Below are 25,327 nucleotides of genomic sequence, written 5' to 3'. Positions count from 1 at the left end.
GGCTCAGTGGGTTAAATGTCTGTCTTTAGTTCAGGTCATGATCCCAGAGACTTGGGATCAAGTCCCGGGTCTGGTTCACTGCACAGTGGGGTTCTGTCTCACCCTCTGCCTCTCACCTGCTCATGCTTGCTCTTTCTCTCTCTCTCTCTCAAATAGATAAATAAAAATCTTTAAAAAGATAAAAAATAAAGATTAAAAGTAAAGGAGTGGAGAAAAATACACCATGATAATACTAGGAAGTTACACCTTCAAACCAAAATGGGAAACCATTAGATACCTATTAGAATGTTCAAAATCCAAAAAAAACCTGAAACTGAAAATACCAAGTGCTGGTGAGTATATGTAGCAACAAGAACTCTGATTCACTGCTGGTGGGTGTTCAAAATAGTACAGCCAATTTGGAAGATAGTTTGGCAGTTTCTTACAAAACTAAACAATTTTATCAAAAGATCCAGCTATCACACTCCTATGTATTAACCTATTTCAGTTCAAAACTTGTATCTATGCAAAACATACATGGGAATATTTACAATAGATTTATTCATAACTCCTAAAACTCGGAAGGAACAAGGATGTCTTTCAATAGGTAGATGATGAGCACACTGTGGTTCCTTTTATAATACAGTATTACTTAGCAATAAAAAGAAATGAGCTTGGGACACCTGGGTGGCTCAGCGGTTGAGCTTCTGCCTTCAGCCCAGGGCATGATCCTGGAGTCACGGGATCAAGTCCTACATTAGGCTCCCTGCATGGAGCATGCTTCTCCTTCTGCCCATGTCTCTACCTCTCCCTCTGTGTCTCTCAAGAATAAATAACTAAATCTTAAAAAAAAAAAAAAAGAGCTTTCAAGCCACAAAAAAGACATGGAGAAATCTTAAATGCATATTGCCAAGTGAAAGAATCCAGTCTGGAAGGCTAAATACATTATACAGTATGATTCCAACTATGTGACATGCTACAGAAGGCAAGACTATAGAGACAGTAGAGACACCAGTGGTTATCAGAGGCTGGTCAGGGGGAGGGATGAATCCATGGAGCAGAGAGGATTTTGAGGGCAGTGACTCTCTTCTTTATTATATTGTCATGATGGATACATGATATGACATTATGCATGTGTCAAAATCTATAGAATTTTATAACACTAAGAGTAAACCTTAATGTAAGTTAGGTACTACACTAATAATAATGTACCATAAATTATACCAAATGTACCATACTCATGCAACATGTAAGTAAGAGCAGAGCCAGTAGGGGGAGAGGGTGTGGAGAATGATATGGAAGCCCTGTCTGTATACTATCTGCTCAGTTTTGTGTTTTTGTTTTGTGTGTGTGTGTGTGTGTGTGTGTGTGTGTGAATCTAAAACTGTTCTAAAAATTAAAATCTAATAATTTAAAAGTCAAGTCAAAGGGCAGAAATTAAAACTCAATTTAGCCCCAGTGAACATAAAGTATCAATTCTTCCTATGTTAGATGACAGAAACAAGTCTGCTACTATTTTTAGACACCACATTTCGCTCTGAAATGCCAGGGAAATACAAAACTGGCCAAACCCTTTATTTCAATGTTGACATTAGTACTAAAAGTTTCATATAGCTTTAAAAGACTGTCACTTTCTCCTCAGTTGTTTGTGAAATCAATAAAAATGTAGCAGAATGTTAGATCTTAAAAAGACTTCCCACAAGAGTAAGATATGCAGTTTTAACTTGATAAAAATAAATGAAGATGAATTCCTCAACATAAAATTAACTACATGCTCCCTAAATGCTAGGTATGATCCTCAGCTCATTACACACAATACTTAACTGAATTCCTAAACTAACTGTATGAACCAAGTGCAATAATTATTCCTATTTTACAGATGACAGAGTCATGGGCCAAGAGGTTAAGTAAATTTCCTAAAATGAGGATCCAGATTTCGAACTGGTAGGTGGATTCAAAGCCTGGTGTTACTATGCCACATTGCTTCTCGATTCTGGGAAAACTTTGTAACATTATCACGAAAAGAATATTCTAGTAATTTAAAGCAAGAATGACTGCTACAATGGAACTAAGAGTACTAAAATAGATAAGAACCCTCCAGTTTTTGTTAATCTGGAATAAGATTCTGAGTGGTATTTTTACAAGCATAAGCACTCTTTTAGTACTATCTGGGCAGAAATGTGGGTGCACGTCCATGTGTGCACATGAGTATGTGTTTGCGTATCATGAGAAAAACACAGAAAGAAGGAGAAAGAGAGATTTTAGGACCTAAGATTAAAAAATTCTTCTTGTATTAATTCTGGATTATAATAACTTGAATAGGTCACCAAGGTACCACATAACTTCTCACTACTATAATGATGGTTGAGGGAGATTTATAAAGCTGTATATCTATTCTTTGCTTTCTTTCCAATTTACTCAGTGTGGAAAATGACACTGGCCTTCCAAAACCTTAACTTATGTTTGGACCCCTTCCATATTTGAGTCTTACTCTTGTGTTGCTGACCATTAAAATGAGTATTTCAGTGGGGCTGGAACAGTCCACGCCAAGCTTTATAATGGCTTGCACACTTTAAGAGGTTAATCTAGCCAGCCAGTTCACTTTGTTCAGAAGTATTAAATGGAAAGACTATAACATTCAAAGAAAGGCAAAGTTCACTGGGTAAGACCCCAATAATATAATGGAGCATAAAACCTCTAGAATTTTTTTACTATAATATTTTATGAAACATACGTACACACTCACTGGAATAGAATCCAATTCAAATGATTCTGAAGGTCAATTCAAAGTCACCACATATAGCAGTACTTTGAGAGAAATATGTACTATTTCAAAAGTGCCTGGATCCAGACGCTTTCTTTCTCTATTTTATAGTTTATTATCAGTCTAGAAATGTACTGTATTAGGGGGGAAAAGTCACCTACTACAGTATAATATAATTTGCAGCCAAAACATGAAGTTCAATAAAATACTACAAATTTCAGTATCAACAAATCCTTGTGTTGTGGAACAAAAAGAATCACAGAAGGTAATTCTAAAAGGAAGTGCTATTTTAAGTGTGGGCGATAAATATAAAAATTGAAAACAATGATTTCATTCTCAACTTCACAACTAATTATGAAATCCTTCAATGTTCATTGTTGTCAAAGGAGCAAAAGACTCTCAATTCCTACATTTAAAAGAAAAGTGAATTAGGAATGGGTCTGATTAGAGCCACCTAGTTGCATTATTCTGATATTTCCTAAATGCCCAAATTTTAGGAGCAACCATCATTCTCCTAAGGGGAAGGAAGTAAAGGTCCACTTTGCATGACAAAGGTCAGATCTCCGCAGACAAATGAGCCTTCTATGGTTGACTGTTTCTAGGTTATCACCGTCTGGCTGGGTCCTAGGAGGTCAAAAGAGGTTCCAAATTGTGCTCACTGTTTAAGGGATACCCTTGGGGCCACTTTAATCATTTTAAGGTCATTAAAATTTTTCTTATTCCAGTTCCAGCTTTATCCCCTTAAATCTTGCTAATATAGATTGGCAATTCAGTCCTGATGTAGGTTAAAAAGAAATTGGAAGTATTCAGTATCGTATGCAGATCCAAAGAGAGATCCAAAGAGATCCACTCATTTAACAACTTCTTTTAAATCTAAAATTGAATTCAGTGAAATTCAAGTAGACCACAGAGGGTGATAATCACAGGCCCCAGTAGAAAAGCTTGACTCTATTATAGCTGTCCTGGTATTTACACTATGTGATCAATGCCACTACTCTAGATTTCATTTAATATGATAGAGCTTTATGCAAAAATTATCTTAGTTTCCCCAATCATTACATATGTTTAATTGTAATTACGATAATACTTTTGTTTACTATTTTGTAATAACTATTAAATAACAAACATATAAGAAATGTTGAAGTAAAAATTATCACTTGAATCACACTAAATATTTCAATGCTCTTCTATTTACTGCAAAGATATGTCTAAAGTTTCTCACAGTGGACTGGAAATACACCAAATGGATCACATTGATAAAAGTTAGAAGAGTTCTGTTCTCCATATTTGTAATTAGTGAAGGGCATCTCTTAAGTACTTTAGATAATGTGTACAAAACATCTGTACTTAATTATATCATACTTTTCTTTGATGATAGGAATTGAACTAAGAAATATTTTTAAACCCTCATACAAAGTATTAATGGCTGTTCAAGAACTTCACTGGTATAGTGCTTTAAAAAGTTTGTTTGTATAAATCAATGGCCCGATGCTTCATATTTTCAATTTTATTAAAAGAATAAACTTAAAATACTAGGCAAATACAGAAAATATAACACTAGAAAACACAAGGGCTGCATCTTTTCACTATTACTATATATATCACACCAACAGAGAAAATGTCTCTCATATTAGTACAGATTTGAATAAAATGTGGTAATATATATAATGAGCAAGATTTCTCTTTGAATTCTGTTGTGGACTGAGAATTTTTACAAGAATAAATTAACAGCTTGCTAGTCATTCCTCACAGAGAAAAAAATCCTAAACTGTTCTCATGGAAACTGGGACACAAAGTATGGGTTTTCAGTACTTGTTCTTCAGTATTGAAAAAGATCAGATTTTCTTTCTGGATGCCTTACTGGTTCCAAACGCCACTTCTTTTCAAAGGCAGTGTCAGTTCTGCAGTCAGTTTTCGTCTCCCAGGGGTAAGAATATATTCAAAGGCTGTGTGCACAGCAGGGTAGAAGTCTTTCTCCATGAATGTAACTATATCACTCATCAGTAACCTCCTGCCATAGGGGGACTTATGTTTTCTTTCCTTTTAGTGACTCCTTGGGCTCTTGAATGCCAGTCACTGCCCTGAGACCTGAGGCAATATTCACATAATCTCTGTCAATAGTTCCTACACATGCCATTGGCGCAACTCAATGTCAAGACAGCAGATCAAAGTCTGCACATTCTAAACTCATGCCCTTTATGGATCAATTTTCATAAACTATACTCTGTGTTTCAGAAATAACATGGAAGCTCATTCTTTGCTTTCTTCCTTTTATCCCAGATAAGTTTATTTATGTGGAAGGCAATCTGATTTGTACATAACAGTGTGAAGTTCTTATGCAATACATAAATCTCATTCTCCCCTTTGCATAGCCTTCTGGGGTACTTAATCTCTTGAAGTATTTTACTATACCTATTGTTTTAGAGTAGAAATGCAAAACTCCTCGGGCTATTAAAATAAAAAGGCATGGATTTCTTTGCAATACTTCACCATCCTACCCCAGTGCTTGTACAAAAGAGGGTTGGTGATAAGTTCTTATGACGGATTTTATTTTTAAATCTTCATTAGGCTATAGGTAAATTATGACAGACAATAGCTATAGCGTGTGTTTTTACAATCTATATTCGTTTTAATGACTCAAAATTGCTTGGGAAAATGAATAAAACTATTGGAAATCATTTTTTCTCTGATTTCAAATACAAGTTACATAGATCTATTCTTCTTAAGTAGACCTGAGTAAAATACAGTGAACCAAACTATCTTCTCTGAGTACCTTTTCAGATCAATTCTGGATACAAAGATTTTAAAATCTACAACTTTCTCTAAAAACTGTATTTGGAAAACAGAAGATTTAGAACAGAACATACACAAAATGATATTTATGCTCATATCTAGCTAAAGTTTAAATATATTTATTACAGAGGTAAGAGCACATAACACATTAAATATGCACATATCAGAGGGCTGAAAAAGGAGATGAGCAAACAAATACTAGCCTTAAGAGCCAGAAGGCGGTTTACTACACTCCACAAATAGAAGCTTCATTGTCCCAGTTCCCGTAAGCAGATTTTTATATAATTGCATGAGATTATTAGGTACAAAGCATCACTCTGAGGTCTCCTGTAATCTGTGAGACATTAGGCAAGTCACTTACTCAAAAGGTAGCTTTGGTTTTATCTGTTTTCACTACTTAATTAAAAGTTACAGGTTTTAAAATGTGTAGGGAAAGAAAGTTTATTATTCCCATTTCTCAAGTGAATGGTTGAAGCTCAAGAAAAATTTAGATAAAAGGAAGAAATTACAGAGGTCCTCATTAGTGGAGACAATTTAAATTTTCTGAGAAATTGAATTTCTGTTTTCCGTAATTGGAAAATTTATTGCTAATAAGATAATAATTTGTCTAAAATCCAAATATGATGAACTTTTAAATTAAAAAAGGTACCCGATTATATCCTGAATCAACTGATGTTGAAACTGGCATGTGTACATGGTGCATGCACATATATGCTTATGCTAAGGACAGGGGTGGAAAGGGCACAATAGCTCTGATGCAAATCCTTTGACTTTCCTCAAGAGGCATGGCAAAATGAAACTACAGGTACATTATGGAAGAGCAAGTGGAGTCTTGCTAAACCAACTTACCAGTTTTTCGAAGGGGGAAATCATCCTTTGCATCCTGTGCTCCTGGTAATGTGTATTTGTAGGACGGAGATGTCCCACTCAGGGGTGGAGAGCTTTGATCCAGTGACGTGTGGTGGGCAGCCCTACAAAAGAAAAAGAGGGTTCACCATTTGCTCTGGAGTTTTTACTGTGTGTGGGTCAGCAATAATCAGTTGCACATGCTGTACACGTGTCTCAGCTGTGTTTATGTTCTTTCTTTTTAGTGTGTACAAACCATAGCCTCATATAACCAAGTTCATTTTAGCAGTATGTTACAGAATGTTGCACGATTCCCAAGAATGACCACTGTTGTGTCTGGTCACATACCTATATAGAAGTTTGCTAAATCACTAAAAGAGAATTCACCAAGAGCCTGAGTTTTGATCATCTGAGATGACCATGTAGACTTTCTTAAGCATCATACTAGTGAAAAAGTCATCATCCTAATCCTTTTTAGTCAGTAATATAGAATAGTCAAAGTAAAAGTAGAAGGGACTTCATTTTCAAAAATTGCTAGGTAATAAATAAAAGTATAAGAGGGTGGCTTTTCTATTATAGTGATAGTGTCAACAGCCTCAGATCTCCTGACTTCTATAGCACTTTTAAGGTAAAGGCTGGCACTCACATATTTCTTCAACATGAAACTGATTTTTAAAAATATTTTCTATTCCCTGCATAAATATAGTGAAAGAGAGGCAGCTATATTACCAAGGAAGAGTTTTCAGGGCTGAACGCAAATTATCCAGTGGATATGGACGCCCATAATTATGATACACAAAGAAAACAATGCATAGGGCATGGGATCACCACTGATGATGATTCTACCAGTATCATTTATTTGAATTACACATTCTCAAAAAATGGTTTAAGGGCACTTCATCTAGCCCTAACTGGCAAAAAGGTATTAAGTTCAGATTCCATAAACGAATGATTTATAGTGTTTGGAGTTGGCCCCTACTGAAGTTCAATTCAGTACAATAAAGGATTGCTAAGTAACATTTGACAGTCATGTTTAATATACCCAAGGGGACAGCTAAAGAACTTCCAGCTGACACATTGTTTGCATATAGTTGTTTCCCACTTAAAAAAGGTATTGTCTCTTCTTAAAATGAGCTTTAACCTAGAAGGAATACAAATCAGTTATAAATTATGTGTGCGGTTTTAAGTAATGGTATTTGTTTCTAAATATTTTGTGATGATAACTGAACATCTGAACATTTTCTTCAGGGACTGGCTCCTCAAGTCAACTGACATGCCTGATAGAAATTACATATACATTTTAAAAGTATTTATATAACTGGAATCTGTCTCAGTTACCCTTTTTCAATGGATGCTGAGAAGGGCAGATACTTATAAAATAGAATTAGAAGTAAAATAACTCTTCAAATAGAATTCCTGGGATGCTTACAACTTCAATATAGAGTAATCAAGTATTTATTCTCTTATCCTGGATGATATGAGGAATGAAAAAACAGTTAAGTGTAAAATCTAATGGTCATTCAGTAAATGTATATCAGAGAATCGAAACTTATCTATTAGTTTGTTATCCAAATATTTGCCTATGAGGGTTTGTCCGAATTTTTAAAAACACGGTATCCTTCATATTTTCCAGAGAGGAGAACTGTGTATCTCACAGTTCTCTTCACTGGGTCTGGGGAAACATGGTTCTGTACTTCTGTAATCATATTGTGTATTATGTTGTCAGCCTGTGTGTGCGAAGTCAGTGTGCTCGGCTCATAGTGTAGCAAGAAATGAAGTCAGATGGTCAGGGGTAAACTTGTCCCTGAAGACTTAGCTTTACTTTGTTGCCTTCATGCTCTTTCCCTTCCCTCCCTTGTCTTCCTGCCTCTTTTTTTTTTTTTTTTTTAAGTCGAAAAGCTTCTGGTCTTTTAAAAATAGCTCAGATCTCCACCTTCTATCGAGCCAAGTAAAATAAAGTCTCAACCTGCCAAATCTTCAGAAATTATTGTAAAGATATCAGATGCACCATCTGAGAATAGAAAAATGCAAAATAGGACTAATTTCTATGCCCCACCCCACATTTCTGTTATTCATTCACCAAAAAACCTATCTACTTCCATGCCCTCGAGATGGTACTTGCTAACATTTATTAAGCACTGCTCTCTGTTGCATGCTTTACCACATTATTTCACAGGGCCTTTCCAGCAACCCTAGGGGCAGGTACTATCATTATAATCTTTTCAAAGAGAAGGATGAGAATTCAAGGAGCCTGTCCACAGCCACATAGCTGAGAATTGGCAGACACCAGGTCTGTGCCCAGGCTGGCTGAATACAGAATCTATGTTCTTGACCCCCCGGGGAACAAAAAAGGCCAAACGCTGAACATACGTGTACCAGAGCTTGGGATGGCGGCTCACGGAATGATTTTTTCCATTGGTTGGAGTGTCTTTTGTTGCTGATTTACTCAACAGGAATTCTTGAAGCTTCTGCTTTACTTCTGTACTTGCCACTGCCCCTGAAACACACACATACAGACACAGATGTTGATTTGGGGCTCTGTTCTTTCATGCCTCTGGAGCATTTAGCAAAAATTAAGAAGCACTACCACTGGTCACTGTATAGGAAGCTTCCTACTAAAAGAAGAAACCAGAGTCTAAATGGGCTTTTGAGAATGGCACAGTAATGTTTTATAACTACTGCTCAAACCGCCAATTTTCAAAGGACCTTTGATGATTTCTTTAATTGCTTCTGCAGAATGGGGAGTCTCAAAATTAATACTATTTTTTTTCTTAAGGTTAAAGAAAATGAGGAATGAAACATTGTCTTTTAAAAATCAAGAGTCTTAGGGGACCATATAAGTGATTGAACACAATACAGTCATCTTTCCTGAATTGCTAGTTTGAAAAACTCATGTTTTAAAAAACTCTTTTGAGCATTAAGCATGTAAATATTGCTGACAGTTCCAGTTCAAGTCATCTGATTTTAAACCTTGCTACATCCTGATTTTGAACTGACCTCAGACAGGGGAATTATTTGGATCTGTCTCCCTCTTGTGGATAGTTTTTTTTCAACAAATGTTCTGCCTTAAATCTTCCCAAAGTCTGGGTACTCAAAAACTAGATGGAGGCAAGGCTTGACTTACAGAGCAATTATTACTTGAGCAGGTGGAAGGTCTAGCGAGGAAATGAGGAGTAAGTCTATCATAAAACAATACAGCATGGCTAGATTGCTTTCATGGAACCTTGTTTTTAAGGTTTGAAACAACAAAATCAGTTATCTTTGCCAAACAATGCTCTGTTTGCTTCCTGAGGCGCTGTGCAGCCTGAATGCAGGGAGATGAGATGTGAATGTCAACGCTTTGTATTTGGGTCCCTAGTTTATTCTTTTAATTAAATGCAGCCAGTTTTGACAAGTTTCTTTTCTTTCTTTCTTTTTTTTTTTCCGATAAGTTTAATTCACTCCTTATCAGGCTTTATTCTGAATGACATCAGCTAAACATGAGGGAAGAGATTGATCTTTTACCCTGGTGCCTCTTACTTTCTCGTCCTCTATCTTTGCCTCTGAGAGGAGGAAGCTGCTGTTCTCTGCGGTGCCTCTCTACTTCCTGTTCTTGCCTCTGCTGCTCCAGTTTCTGCTCCTTTTCTAGGAGTTCTTGTTGCTGTTTTATGGCTAGAAGTTCCTGTTGCAACTTGCGAGAAGAGAAAGACATGAGAGTGTGCAATTTCTTTAGGCTTCATTGTCATCACTGACCAAAATCAAACTGTTAGGAGCTTCTGGAACTTGTTTCTGTTTAGTTTACATTTTTTACTCACTTTTTTGTGAATTATTGAATCTAAAGACAAACAACTAATGCCATAAATGGACTTCAGTCATCAATAAGCAAATTTTTAGGTAGCTTCATTACCTGTGCCACCCCACCAAAAATCGTTACCAAATTTGCTCTACTCTTTAATTCCCTGAGTAGCTTCTCTTTGTACACCTAAAATATATGCAATAGGCAAAGGCAAGAATGGCCTAGCAGTCTGTTCTACCAAGCCCCTCCAATTATAAATAAACAACTGAAACCTTCATTTCCAATCCTGAGAAATGGTATGAAAAATAAACCAAAGGAAGGGTGAGAAATCAGTTAATTTGGCTGAAGTCTACCTGAAACAGAATGAATGTTAAAAATTTCAAAACCTGGGGCGCCTGGTTGACTCCGTTGGTTAAGCATCTGCCTTCAGCTCAGGTCATGATCTCGGGGTCTGGGGATCAAGCCCGGAGTCCAGTTGGGCTTCCTGCTTAGTGGGGAGTCTGCTTCTCCCTCTGACCTCTGCTTGTGCTCTCTCTCTCTCTCTCCAATAAACAAATAAAATCTTTTAAAATTTTTCAAAACATTACAGAGAATGTTCTGATTAATGTAAGCTATACATCTGTAAAAGGCTTTCTCTCAAAATAGCAGAAGCCTAGTTCATTCATCCAGTTTGTAAAAAAATGTTCAAATTCGAGACTAATGGAAGTGATTTTGTTTTGGCCAAACTACTGTCAGTATGTCTGAATCCCTTGACTTCACTTCCAAACAACGAGTAACATGAACATGAAGGATTCTTAATAACTCTGTTGACAAGTCCATTTATCCTTAGATGCAGAAGTAGATACCTACAAATAATAGTAAATGTGCTCACTGTGGAATAATTAAAGATTCTGAATTCTACTTAGGCTCTGAGAATACTAGATATGAAATCTACTAGATATGAAACCTTACAAAACTACTCAAACCCCTGGTTCCTCATACATAAGAGAAATAATCTCCATCACACATGTTCAGAATGCACATGAAATTTAGTTTGTAAGTTTGGACCATACTAATTTTAATTGTTATTAGTATTTTTAGATCTCTCTCCTAATAAAGTTGGTGTAATTTGCTATTTATATTAGATAGGTACCTAAAATTTATGCTGAAAAAGTGAGAGAAAAACCAAAAGGTTTGTGGAATAGCAACAGAGGTACTCTGGAGCAAAAGGAAGCCAACTCTGTATGCTAGCTAACCTGTAGCCTCACGTTTCCTAGAAGGATAAGGTTAGAAGCATTTCTAGTTATTCTTCATATTGAAATCTTTGGCATTTTGGCTTTGATGTATCAATCCCTTATTGGATGTTTTTAGATACTCCATTGTAAAAAATAATTTATAACTGTACTTAAATCCTGCCTTAAGTATTAATTCTATACAGCTACAGGGATTGGTGGAATTGATTTAGTGCTTCAATCAAAGCCCCAATGAAATTGAAATTTAATCTATTTTAGGAATCTAGAAAAGCACACAATTTAATTTCCATAGTTATTATTCATTACTGAAGATTGCCAGAATGCCATTGAAAAAAAAGAGAAAGAAACAAAACATCAACCACCCAGTTTCAGATGTTCTGATATAGGACAACGGGAGGACGATGTGGTAGCTTTGATGGCAGATAAGGCAAGGCTACAAACCTTGGAACAACTGTCTACTGGCTGTGTGGTCTTGGGCAAGTTTCAGTATTTCTCTATGCCTCGGCTTACTAGGTAGAAAAATGGGATAATAGCATCAAACTCAACAGATGTTGATTATAGAAGCCAAAGATTCAAAATGCTACTATAAGTAAAGCTTCACGTACTGTTTCTTATAAACATAAAAGTCAAATGAATGCTAAAAGCATCAACTCTTAGCATAAAAAAAGTAAAATGATACAAAAGATTTAAAAAGTAAAAAGCTTCCTAAATTTAAAAGGCATTTTAAAGCAGGTCTTTGTTTCTGAGAAAACAGCTTATTACTTTGGAAAATCATTTTAAAACCTAAGTTTTCCTTTTAGCTATCTCAGAATCTTTTTTTCTGACAAGAGCCTCTGCTTTTCCTATATTTTCCAGATGTCAGTAAACTTCCTGCATTACTTTGTTTAAGCTAGAGTAACAATTAATTTCCTACTAGCTACTACTACTAAAGTGAAATATATTACTTTAAAATATTTTATATTGATCTTTACAATTACAAAAGGTATTAAACATAAATGAAAAGAAGTATTTAAACTTCTTCAGGGCAACATGAATCAGGTACCACAGCAAAATGAACTATACAGTTACTTTTAAAAGTATGGTGAAAAATATAAATTTTATTCATTCATCATTGTCATCCTAACACACCAAGAATGAATGGAAAAAGAAATCTAAACATCAATTCCTAACATTCTTTCAAGGGTCAAATAATAATGCTTTAAAGTCATTCAAAAATAAGTCTATAAACTAAAGGAAGGTTTCCTATTCTACAAAATACAGCCATGACCTACTGGTTCCATATGAGACCCAACACAAAATTCTCACTCTTAGTTTTAAGACATCTTATAGATCAATAAATTGCAAGAGTTCTTTTAGTAAAGTTCAGTAAAGAAGAAATTATAATGTTTTATATCAGATATCAAAGCTTTTTTTGGAAAAGAAGATAAAATTGGCCTTTCAGGCTAAGAAGTATCTTCAAAAAAAAAAAAAAAGGACATGGGGGGAAGAAGGTAAAAGAAGCATTTTCACCTTCTGAGACGCTAAAATTAATGTGGTAAATTTTTATAATATTGACATAGATTAGTTATCTATATTAATCTGACACAAATGTGCTTGTATTTGATGTATGAGTAATAGATCAAGTGTCTAGAACTTGTAATTTATTGTATTACTAAATTAACATGTATTTACATCATTTTGAAGGACATAGGCATAAAAATGGAATTAAATTACAAATATTCGCTGCTTTATGTTACTGTCATAATAAATTCAAACTAAACATCTACTTAATCAGACCAAAATAGCTTTGTTTTAAATGTCTTTGTCAAGAATTTGAAGGACAAAAAAAAAAAAAGAAAAAGATTTTGAAGGAAACTTCACAAATAAAGAGAAAGGAATATTTATCTCAATAATACAAGAAGAAATAGATACATAGATACATCTAAAATGACTTGACAACAAAACAGTCCATCATAAAAATTCTGGGACACGGATATATTTCTCTTAGAATAATTTATGCAACTTGGCTCTAATTGTCAACTCCTCCCAAAATTCTTTCATTAAATTCTTATCTGCAGTCTACTAAACTTATGTAAAAAATATTTAAAATATCTGCACCAGTTTCTTCATATATAATTCTCTTGAGCTTTTTATGTCATTATTTTAAATGTGTGCATTATGAGGACTTCTTCATGGTGAAAATTAGGATATATTCAGAACATTTACTTATATGGAGGTGAGTGGGGGGATAGGTGAAATAGGTGATGAGGATTAAGGAGTGTGCTTGTTGTGATGAGCACCAGGTGCTGTATGGAGCTGTTGAATCACTATGCTATACATCTGAAACTAATATTACACTGTATGTTAACTAACTGGAATTTAAATAAAAACTTTTTAAAAATCCACTTAAAACTCAAAACCAAAACAAGAAGGTTCTGTCTTTGTCATTTCTGGTAAATAGTTTATGAAGATTTTTTAAAAATATAAAACAGATCTTCCCAAGTTCATGGTTCTTGGTGGAGAATAGATGGGGCAAATGAACAAAATCACGTAGAAGACAAACTAAACAGATGTTGGGAAGTTACTATTCTCTACAACTGACGCTGTAAACTAATGGATGAGAATGGTAAAGGCCCCTCCAAGAGCAAAGCTGGTTTTTAGTCAGCATTCTTACTACTTACCCAAAGTACAATCACAATTTCCTCCAGGCCATACTTCCATGTCTTAATTGCTGTGAAACATCCCCCACCCCACCCCGCTCTGCACCACTGCAAGTGCTCTTCTTACGCCCATGTCCTGTAGCAGGCTTCCTGAGTGAAGAGGTCAGAGGCAAGGAAACATTTGCTACCTTGATGTGCTCCTGGAGCTGAGCCTGGTGCTGCCTTGTCAAGTTCTCATGCTGTTTCTGAAACTCTGCAATCAGGAGCTGCTTCTGGATTTGCTGCTGTTGCTGGATAAGAAGTAATTCTTGCTGCAGTTGCTTCTCACGGACAACAGGATCCACCACAGGCATCATCATCCTGAGGTCCGTCCTTAAGTCTAAAGGTGAGATGGGCTCTAGGCCCACAGGAACCTCTGACTTCACATCCACTAGAGAAACAGGAGAAAAAAAAAGGGGTGGAGGGCATGGCAGAGGATAGGAAATTAGCACATTGATTTTGAAACAAACAAAAAATAAAAGACATTAGATCCTACACACAAATTTTATGTCAACAAGTGTAGTCATTTTTTACAAGGATCATTAAAAGGTCTTTAGTGTATTAGTTTTGGTAAAATGGACTCTATGCTAATTTTACCCAGCAATATTCTTTTCATGAATCTTCTAAATTTTTCTTTTCAAAGAAATGAATCCCCCCCCCAGAAAAAATCCCCCCAAAATCACAGAGATGAATCCAATTATTTCCTGATATCAAAGTCCTTCATAAAACTTACTTTGCTGGATGACTTAGACAAGGCAAGTCAACTTAGGACAAAAAATGAGGACAAAAAATGTTACTCTATTGAGGAAAAGATGCCAAGTTATAATAGAGAACTTCTATCACAACTTAATTGCCATACTTGCAAACATGTTTGTAGTCAGAGTTAGAAGATATATTCTAAGATATATTCCTCAAGAATTAAGGAATTCCTTAAGAATTAAAGCTTTCAACCATTTATCTGCAGAGCTACTGGACAAATCTGCACACTAAAATGTTGAAAATGGGGGACACCTGGGTGGCTCAGCGGTTAGGCATCTGCCTTCAGCTCATGGCATGATCCCAGGGCCCGGGATTGAGTCCCACATCGGGCTCCCTGCGAGGAGCCTGCTTCTCCCTCTGCCTATGTCTGCCTCCTTCTCTCTGTATCTCTCATGAATAAATAAATAAAATCTTAAAAAAAATAAAATGTTGAAAATGGAGAGTAGATTAGTTAATCAACCACAACAACGGCACTAAGTCTAAACATGGAGTGAAAGTAGCCAAGTCTCCACGTTCTGTTTTTTCAAAGATGATAATCTGCATTTCAGTTACCTTAGTTCTAAAATGAGTAAGGCACAAAAATGGTGAGGAAGCTTAAAGCAAATCAAAACATTAGAGGAAGAAATATTGGATGCAAATAATTAAGTTGATAAGAATAATTATAAGATATTTAAATTAAAAAAATTAATGTATATAAAATTCTCAGCACTACTTCTATTAGATAACTTGTAGGACAGTATAAACACAAAAGCTCATAGGTAAGGTATATGTGCAGTAACAACATGGAGTTGTTAAATGGCGTAAGTGGGATAATCCATACCAAGTACCTACAACATATAGCACATTTCTCAATAAATGCTCTGGGTTTTTTTAATTATATAAAAATGGAATTTTCTTATGTGTGAAAATAAATCAACACTGTTTGGCTAACAAAGCAAAAATATTAAGAGCAAGTAAGCAAATAAAATTGTATGAGATTTCCATTTAATACTAGAAAATGAAAACAGGAAAACTTCTAGAAAAATGGAAAAAAATAAAATACAGGAATATAAATAATTTTTTAAATTTACCTTTACTAGCAAAGAAATGCAAATTTTAGGTGAAAATAAAATCTCATTTTCTAAGTATGAAATATCATCTATATGATTCATGTGTATGCATATTTGTGTGTATATAATGTCCCATTGTATAAGCATACGACCAAATATATAATTATATATTGTAAGTGGTACTACCAAATGGCTTAAAACTTCTGAAAAAAAATTGGGGATATGTCAGAAGAGGTATTAGATACTCTACCATTTGATTCAAGTTTGCCAACTCTAGGAATGTATCTTAAGAAGACAATAGTAACAGGAAAAGAAATAGTTCAATGTCATACTGTTTACTGAAGTATTATTTTGATTGAAATCATCAACTACAAGGAAATGTCTAAGTAAAGTATGTCACATCCATATAATAGAAAAGCACATAGTCATTAAAAGTAATGTTTATGGGAACACGAAGAATGCTATTACAACATTAAGGAAAAAACAGTAAGAAAAGTGACATACACCCTATGATAACTCTTTAAATAAATATAACTTAAGTCAACATACGTTTATTGAGAATCTTAAATTCCGAAGCCTGATTTTAAATGTTGGGTTCAGTAGGAAAGCAAAAAAGACAAAAATTCCAGCCCTTTTAGAGCATATATCCTAACGGGTTTTTAATTGTATTAGTCTCTGAATTCTTGTAGCAAAGGCTGGTGAGATACAGAACAGAAGATAGCTGTATTTGGGGTGGAAATAAGAATAATTTTCCCCTTCTTACTTTTCTGTATTTTTCCAAATTGCTTCTAATGCTCTGACTACTACTGTAAGTAACTTAGATTTGCAGATTCCAGGTTGGGAACTACAAAGTTAATATTTCATGTAGATTTAAGAGCTATTTTCAGTACGTTGAGAAAGACTAACAGAAATCTTATCTGTAGAGGTTAAGGCTGAAAATACTAAATGAAACATTAATGTCCTTACTTATCACTTGAATTGCATGTGTGTACAAGGCATGTGGTGTGCACCTGTGGGTGGGGTGGGAGAGGAGTTGGCATCCATCTTGGGTTGCTAACACCAGTCACTTTTCAATGTATTGATCAGAAGCTTGCATTGATGGTATGTCACTTTAATGAAAATGGTAAAACAACTTATTAATAAACCATAGTTTGGTGGATGGTGTCCTTTAAAGTAATGATATTTATGAAAATAGAGATAGTAATTGTGACAAGTTTGGGATTAAACGAGCATGATAGCCTTTAACAGTTCTTAGTTGCAGTGTCTGATGCAGAACTTTCAATCAAGACTCTGGAGTAACATGAGATTTTGAGCATTAATTTATAGAGTTGGCAAGGTCCCAATGAAAAGCAATGACTGTTAATGATGTATTTCATTTTTGCATTAAAAAGGCCAAACTACAGCCCCCAGTGTTTGCATGGAAATCCCAATAAACAAAGGTCAGAATTTAACCCTATAAAGTCAAAATATAGAATTTCAGGAGACCCTGGGGTCTCTTCTTGTTGGCATTCTTCATATCCATAAACTGTGAACATCAAATCCCTAAAAAACCCCTCCCTACAAAACAAGATAAGGGTGAAAAAAGTCCCAGAACTCTCCAAAACAGCTATTGTAAACCTCAAAGGGTAATTTGACTTCTTAACCTGCTATCCCAACAGAAATGATTGTGTCTAACTGCTTGCCTTTGTTCAGAGACTAATCACTAAATTGTGAAAAATCACCCTCAACTTACAAAAACTGCTCTTGATTATAAATAATTGCCCAAGACTGAGAGAAAGCGGCAAGCAAGATCCCAGCCTTTCATCCAATTTATTCAGCAGCAATCCACATTCCATTTGTCTAGACTAAATATAGCCGCGTTTATACAAGAAATCAATAGTGCTTGCAGAGAGGAGAGGGAAGGCATGAATATTTCATCAAACTCAGAGAGAAATGGCAATCAGCAAACTGATGGTGCTGTGTAGGTCATCTTTGGCCTGCTGGATTAGTTCTGTTACTTGGACAATAGCTCATCTCTGGCTAATCATAATCATATCATAACCATTCTTTCTATTTTTAACATTAATTTCATTGTGGGTGACAAAGACTCATCGTATTCCAAAAGAAATGATGGATTTTTCTTACAGCGTCTGTGACAGGCTAATAAGCCTCCCCAGGAGCAATAACAGTAACACAAGACCAGGGCGGAGTTTCAACAAGTTATAGTCACTCTCATAGTACAGAATGTGAAAGAAAGGGCATTGTCCACAGCTGCTATATTATCATAATTAGAAATAATCAACTTACAAGAAAAAATTGACCACCAATTTTAACAATGAGGAAATGGAATCATCTCTATTCATAACATTTCTTGTCTAGGAACATGCAAATTCCTTACAAATTACTTAGAACAGGTGCCAGTGGTGCATAAATTAGAAAGAAGTTGATGCAACAAATTGTAGTTATTAGTAGCACTAGTTATAAACAAATGATGTTTTCTTAACAGATCTCAATTACTTTAACTCAAGACCTCATAACTTTATTTGGACTTACTATGCTTGTCTGAGATTTCAACTACATGCCAACACATATATATGTTATATTTATATTATTATTCTAATACCAAATGCCCAGTCAGAACATTTCCAAATATATATTAACTAGTCTTAATTATCATTTTACAGAGCCCTGTTCATTCTTTCTCCAGTGTCTTTCTTAACTGCTTCTTTGATAGTTATTTCTTCTTCTGAAGAAATTCATGAATTAATCAATTCATGCAATTTTGTTTTAGAAATAGTTTTTACTTTTAAATGAACATGGAAACAAAAAAGCTCCCATTTCAAAATAAAAATCTCAGATCATATAGATATGTATATTAACCACATTTATTTAAGTAACGGACAGACCCTGTTGATAGTTGTAACTTAATTTCTTCGACAAGCATTTTTTAAAATATTTTTAAAGTGTTAATTCAGAGTTCAAAGGATAATCTAGCAGCCATAGTGTTTAATTCTTCACTTTAGATACTGTTATTTATAGCACAGGTAAGTAAGAAGAATTTTCTATTTTCAAAACCAGAAATCTTTGGTTGCTCTTGGTCAGCTAATTTACAAACAAGAATCTATTCTAAGACTGTTTTAAGTGAGCAATTTGCAAACCCCATGGATAGAAAAATTCTAAGAAGGCACAATTTTGACCATTTACAGCTATCATAACTGGCTGAAGACTGTTAATGCAGATCCTCTGAAAGGAGATCTCAAAGCAGTAGAGGGCAAACTAGAGGTTTTCACAAAAGATTGGTATAGGTACCATCCCACCACCAATTTGTATGCATCAACTCACCTAACAATCAAAACCTGAAAAATGCAATAAAAACTAGGACCATATTTATCTCAGTTAATATTCATAGTTACCGCAGCTGTAATCAGGGTGTAGTAGCATCACCAATGCTGCCCAGAGCCAGTTTATGTGGAAACTAAGTTGTTTATACCAAGGAAATGGTTGTCCACAACCACTGGCAAGGGGACATATGAACTACAATCGCTAGACCTGGGGAGAAACAAATGTTGCTCTGATTGATCACCTAACGTAAATAGTTTTCATTGTGAGCCTTCTTGAACAGAAACTGAAGAGGCCTTGGGGATGGGTAGACGACAATTAAGTAGCACATCATAGTCTGCTCTAACTATAGCACTGTATGTCAATCCCATCTTGAGCAATCTAAGGAATTTGCCCTTCAATGGAGGACAGATTTTACCTTCACTGCCACTTCGTTGTCATTGGTTATTTTGATAGCTGGAGAGAGTTTTTCAGGTAGAATCCATGGGCTTGGGGAAATAAATAGAAGAACTCAAGTCTTTTTCTTCCCTCAGCTCCACGAACTTGATTTAAACCCATTTCAGTCACCTCGTTATTTCCTTTTCTGAAATCCTGCTACCACCTCTCACCCCCTTCTAAGAATGTTTTGGAACTACACACATACAATTACGTATTTTCATTTACATTTTTACTCCTTATAACCTGTTGGTTATATCGGAACAAAAAGCTATTGGAGGACAGGGCATGCCTGATGCTTGTATCTTGTTTCTCTAGGCTTTTGTCTCAATAACTACATAGCTGTGCAAATTCTTTAGATATACTATCTAAATAAAGTATCAGAGACTATTTAGTACTGTATGTATCTAGAACAACATTGTAGTCATTGCTATTATGTATCATCAGGTTGATATATCATTTTTCATTAATTTCTTTATTCAACAAATATTTGTAAAGCCCTATTAAATAAAAAAAAAAGCTTTTAGTCAACAAGGGAAGTCAGGAAAGCCTTCAGAGAACTCATATTTTGCTGCAGAAGATCAACCCATAAACTTATGTAGAAAACATGATACATGAAAGGCAATGATGTTGCTGTTCTAGAATCCTACAGGGGCCCTCTTCTATTTTCTCACCAGGACTCTCCATGATGATCCCTTCCATTTCCAGGACTGTATTTGCTTTGTTGAGGGTAACAATCCTAGCTCCATCCTATACATCTATTCCAAACTTGCAACCCATATGTATAACTACTACTGGCACTCTCCATTTAGCTGTCTTAGACTACTCGTTCCCCAGTACCTCTGGTCTCAATTATTGCAGCGAGAGAACACTGAAGTGATATCTGACTCCTCTCCCTCCCTTTTATCACCCATATCCAATTGACAGAAATCATCTTTTCCACTCTCAAATCCTTTTTGAATTCACGAAGACCTCTGCACCACCACTGACTGTTTTACTGAAGCAGTCATCTGTCACTTTCCAGGCTAAAAAACCCAAGACTGGTGGACACCAGTCTTTAACATGGCTGGCCTGTCCCCGTCTGGTATGCTTTCAACCTGTGTTTCTAGCCTCAACACCACCTACTTTCCCTTCAGTTAAGTCACATTGATCTTGCAGCTCCTCAACACTCCATGCTTTCACCTACGTTTCAGAGATGCCTCATACATGTCATTGCTTTCTAAAACCCAATCCCACCCCATTTTTCTAGACTGATTCTTACTTAACCTTCATATAATAACAATGATTTGATGCAGGAGGTCTTTCCAAGTCTTACTGCATTTACCTATTAAATTCTGCAATTACTTTCATAACATTTGTTTGTCTGCCTTCACTATTATCCTAAGTTCCATGAGAGGAGGGACCGTATTTTCAGTGTCTAGTATAGCATGAACACAGAGTAATGCCTTCATGCATACCTAGAATGAATGAAGGAATAACTTAATAATTGACAGAAGAATCATATAGGAGGAATAAATGAATAAATGACCGAAGAATCATATGGGAATAAAATTAGAAATATATGTGCACAGATGCACACATATACACATGGCATTAAAATCCTAAAGCAATTACTTTTTAGGTCCTTTTGACCTGACCACTTGAATTTCAGATAAATATTATTCGACTGCTTAAATTATTGATAACTGAGTAAGTTTCTGGCAATAGTGAATAAGTATTTGGGGAAAAATGATCTCAAATATTTTCTTATCTATTATGTTATTTCACATTTCCCAGATCCCAATGTACCCTGAAAACTCAGTGTACTGACAGGTGACAACCACCAAAGTAGGGTGGAAAGACTCAAATAAAATTTACCCATCCATGCTGTTTTCTCAGTGGGGATCACCAAGAACAGGTCACAGTGCAGAATGATCTAAACAATAAGGCCTAATTTATAAATGATCATCCCATGTTATATTATCAGAAAATCAGGCCAGAATGGTAAGCTAAGAATTTTTTCATCTCTAATTTGAAAAATGGAGAATTAGATTAATATATGTAAATAGAAAAGAATGGAGCCTCCCAAAGTTAATTTAATCAAACTTCTTTAACTTTTTATCTAAAATAACCAATAATTGATTTTAAAAATATAGAATACCCCTTAGTGAAGGCTTTTCATTGAAATGTGTAGGGTCACTTTTGTCTTGGAAAGCACATTTTCTCTGAAAAATTAAATTAATAAATTTGAGTAAATTAATGAATTAAGTAACATCAAACATGGGATAAGAGAAAAACAGGTAATATATCCTCAGTCTGATGACAAAACTGCCCAAATATCATTTCAGTAATACAAATATTCCTAGCTGATTTTCCACTGTTTCTATTTATGACAGCATCATCATGAAATAAAAAAGAATTAGGAAATTATCAAACACGAAAAGAATAATTTTTATAAAAAGAATTATTTAAATTGATTAGTCCGGAAATATAATTCTCCCTCAAAGTGATTTTGTTCAAGTTATACACGTCTTTAGTTTCTTCGAGTACACTAATACATGGCATAAATGAAAAGAAAATAAATGCAAGAAGCAATCTGGGCTTTGATTTACTATTCTCTTATTTCCCAGGGGTCTGAGCAGGAAACAAAAATAACCACAAATGACTAAAATTTCAGTAGGCCTTGAAATATCAACATTTAAGTTAAAGAAAGCTAACTTTTTAATCAAAGCCTTACTATTTTGATTTACTTAATTCAAATTCCCTCTCTGCAAATATGCTTTTGAATTAAGCAGTCATAACAAACCATAACACAAACATGAATTGCCAACTCATTTGTAATACCCACTTAGTTCTAAACTATTGCAGTGTTTGCTAGTTCCTCACTATTTGAGAACTGAGTAAAAGCTTCATTGAGCTTCTTGCATGATGGAAACAAGATCAAGCCAATTTCTGCAACTTCCAGGTAATAGGAGCTAAGAACCTAATCCATATTATTTTGTAATCTGAAATAAAAATTTAACCTGACATAATATTACCTGCGAATGACACCTTCGGCAGACGAGAAATTTTAGTCTTAAAATAGAAAATATAAATATTAATCCCAAAAAGTTATTTATATAGCCTCATATAACAACTCATCACCTGGGACAAAGTGGTTTTTTACAAGGAAGGGGGGGACAAACTGTTTCCTTCACGTATTTTGTTCCTAAAACTTATATGTTCTTCTAGGTTACAGATAATTACTAAATTATTACTATTTGCAAATGGCTAACAATACTTTCTTCTAATTATGAAAACCTAGTATTTATAGTAGCAGATTCCCTTCTGACTCCACATTTTAGTCCATCATCTGAAATGTAAAATAAGTTTAATAAGTAAGTTTCAGTTGAATGAATGCTGATTGGCCAAACAGCTCTCTCAGCAGATACACGTCTGTAACAACATTCTTCATGTCCCAAATACCTTTGTTTATTCAGCAAATATGATTTTCCAAAGAATGTGTTCCCACTCTTCTAACAGGAACTGTTGTTTGTGGAAGTATGTAACTGTGTTCTTTCTTGATAGGAGAAAAAGAGCTTTTATTGGTACTTGCATCCTGCCAGGAAAATTACCTTTCACCAGTAAAAAATATTTCAATCTTTTCTGAGAGTTTCAATGCTTAATATATTCAAAACAACAGAGTGAATTAAAAGGTGCAGGCAAGTACAAGGAGAGAAAGAGCAGAGATGCCAGGTATGAAGCTTCCCTTGCTTCCTCTTTGATTTCCTTTCTGCCCTCTAATCTTCAATGCTGCAAAATGGGAAGAGGATTTCAACCAATGCACTTTTTTTCCTTGTCCAGGTCTGGGCTATACATTAAATTCTCAGGAAATCTTCATTACAGGGGCACCTGAGTGGCTCAGTGGTTGGTCTGCCTTTGGCTCAGGTCGTGATCCTGGAGTCCCGGAATCGAGTCCCACATCAGGCTCCCTGCAGGGAGCCTACTTCTCCCTCTGCCTATGTCTCTGCCTCTGAAGAGTGTCTCTCAGGTATAAATAAATAAAATCTTAAAAAAAAAAATCTTCATTACAAAATGAAAAGTCTTCAGTCCCGCTAAAACCTTCTAATACAGGATTGCACTGGCTTTTAAAAACCTTTCTTTAAACAGCTGGACACTTCCTTCAAATAAAACCTTCTGAATAGCCCCAACATAAAAAACCAGCACAACTCTTCTGGAGGAACCCATGTCTCACCCACTAGCTTCTGCTCTGCTCCTTCCCCTGGGAATCCAGACTCCATGGAATTCAGTTGAAAATCACTGTTTTAACTGCATTATTTCTTTATTTGCTAAATTCAAATCAGAAGCAAATTACATTACTGCTCTTTCAAAGAACATGCATTACTGTTTTATGGAATTATGGGAATTTGGAATTTTTGAATTGGAAATAATAAAGTTTCACTTTGTACATAAAATTTGGGGGGAAAAGTAAATGTTAAAAAATAAAAAATTCATCTAACGTTGCATAATTTCAAATCTAGCCAGACAAATGCATTGGCACCTGTGTTTATGTTATTGCCACATGGTGGCACCACTTTTGCTCATAAGTAGAAATACCCACTATCCTTTGTCAGGAAGCACTTTGAATATGTGAGTTTTAAAATAATTATGCAAGCTTGGAATTATGCAAAGTTTTCAGGGCTTGAGCATTCTAATAAAATGTGACTTCCCTATGCCGGTTCCAAATTTGGCTTTCTAAACTTGGTTAAGAACAAAGATACCATAATGTTAGTCAGTCTGGAGAGTTGCTTTCTTTTAATTTAAATTATGAAGCCAACACCAATACCAGTGCTCATTATGTGCCAAACACTGTTCTGAATGTTTTATAAAATAGATGTTAATTCATTTATTCTTTTGTACAATACTATATGAGGTTGGACTATCTGGTTACCTATGAGGTAGACATGATCATGATCCTTGTTCACAGATGAGGGAAATGGATGCCAGAGAGGAACTTGGGCAAAGTTACACAGCTACTAAGTGTACAACAGAAATGAAAACAGACACCATTCAGTTCTAGAGTCCATGATCTTAGCCACTCCTCTTATTCATGAGTTCTACAAAACAGGTATCCAGTTTAATTTCTATGCAGTTCAGGTTGGCGTATACCTTGATATAAACAAGACTGAAGAGTTTTTTGTTAAAACAATATTACATATTTTTTTTTCTTTTAGAGGTAAAGAGAACCACTGTAATTGCCAATACATACAATAGAGAGATTTGTAGTAGAACACATTCCGGCATATTTTGACACATTTGTGTATTTTCAGGTGAGTTCAAAGCATCTTTCTTAACACCTGTGTTTCGATGTTTCGATGCTTTTTTTAAGAAACATATCTGTATTTAGGAAGTACAAATTTTGTATTTCATCCTTTTCTTTTAGCTATAGAAAACTCTGTTGAGTCTAGACAATTTTTTTGAAATTCCTTTTACTTTCCATTTTTGAATCCACTAACTTACAGGTAAAGACTGCCTATTAACGAAGTTATCTTTAGTACTTGATTACTAAATCCCATTGGATTGTATCAGAGGTGGAGGTACTGACTCATAATTAACTGTAAATAGTGTTAATGAGATTTAAATGTGTTCATAAATTTTTAGATTACTTTTTTAATTGAAGAAAGTAAGTAGTAACAAAAAGCAAGAGGCAGCTGTTTTTTGACAGTGTGAGAAAAGATTTG

General features: G+C 35.0%; 1 protein-coding gene across 5 annotated transcripts in view; it reads right to left on the bottom strand.

The window, feature by feature from the left end:
- Positions 1-25,327, bottom strand: part of HDAC9 (histone deacetylase 9) — a 927,702-nt gene that overhangs the window by 432,432 nt on the left and 469,943 nt on the right. For all 5 annotated transcript variants that reach the window (XR_005983513.1, XR_005983514.1, XM_041727864.1 and 2 more), the window contains 4 exons: positions 14,217-14,458; positions 9,902-10,052; positions 8,753-8,879; positions 6,386-6,507 (listed from right to left, as the gene is read on the bottom strand). Coding sequence is in view for 3 of the 5 variants with exons in the window: in XM_041727864.1 (XP_041583798.1) it covers positions 6,386-6,507; positions 8,753-8,879; positions 9,902-10,052; positions 14,217-14,458 (642 nt within the window). In the remaining 2 variants the exon portion in view is untranslated. The remainder of the gene's footprint in view (positions 1-6,385; positions 6,508-8,752; positions 8,880-9,901; positions 10,053-14,216; positions 14,459-25,327) is intronic.

This window comes from Vulpes lagopus, chromosome 13, assembly GCF_018345385.1.
Source record: "Vulpes lagopus strain Blue_001 chromosome 13, ASM1834538v1, whole genome shotgun sequence".
NCBI lineage: Eukaryota > Metazoa > Chordata > Mammalia > Carnivora > Canidae > Vulpes > Vulpes lagopus.
This window is presented reverse-complemented; position numbering and strand designations above follow the sequence as displayed.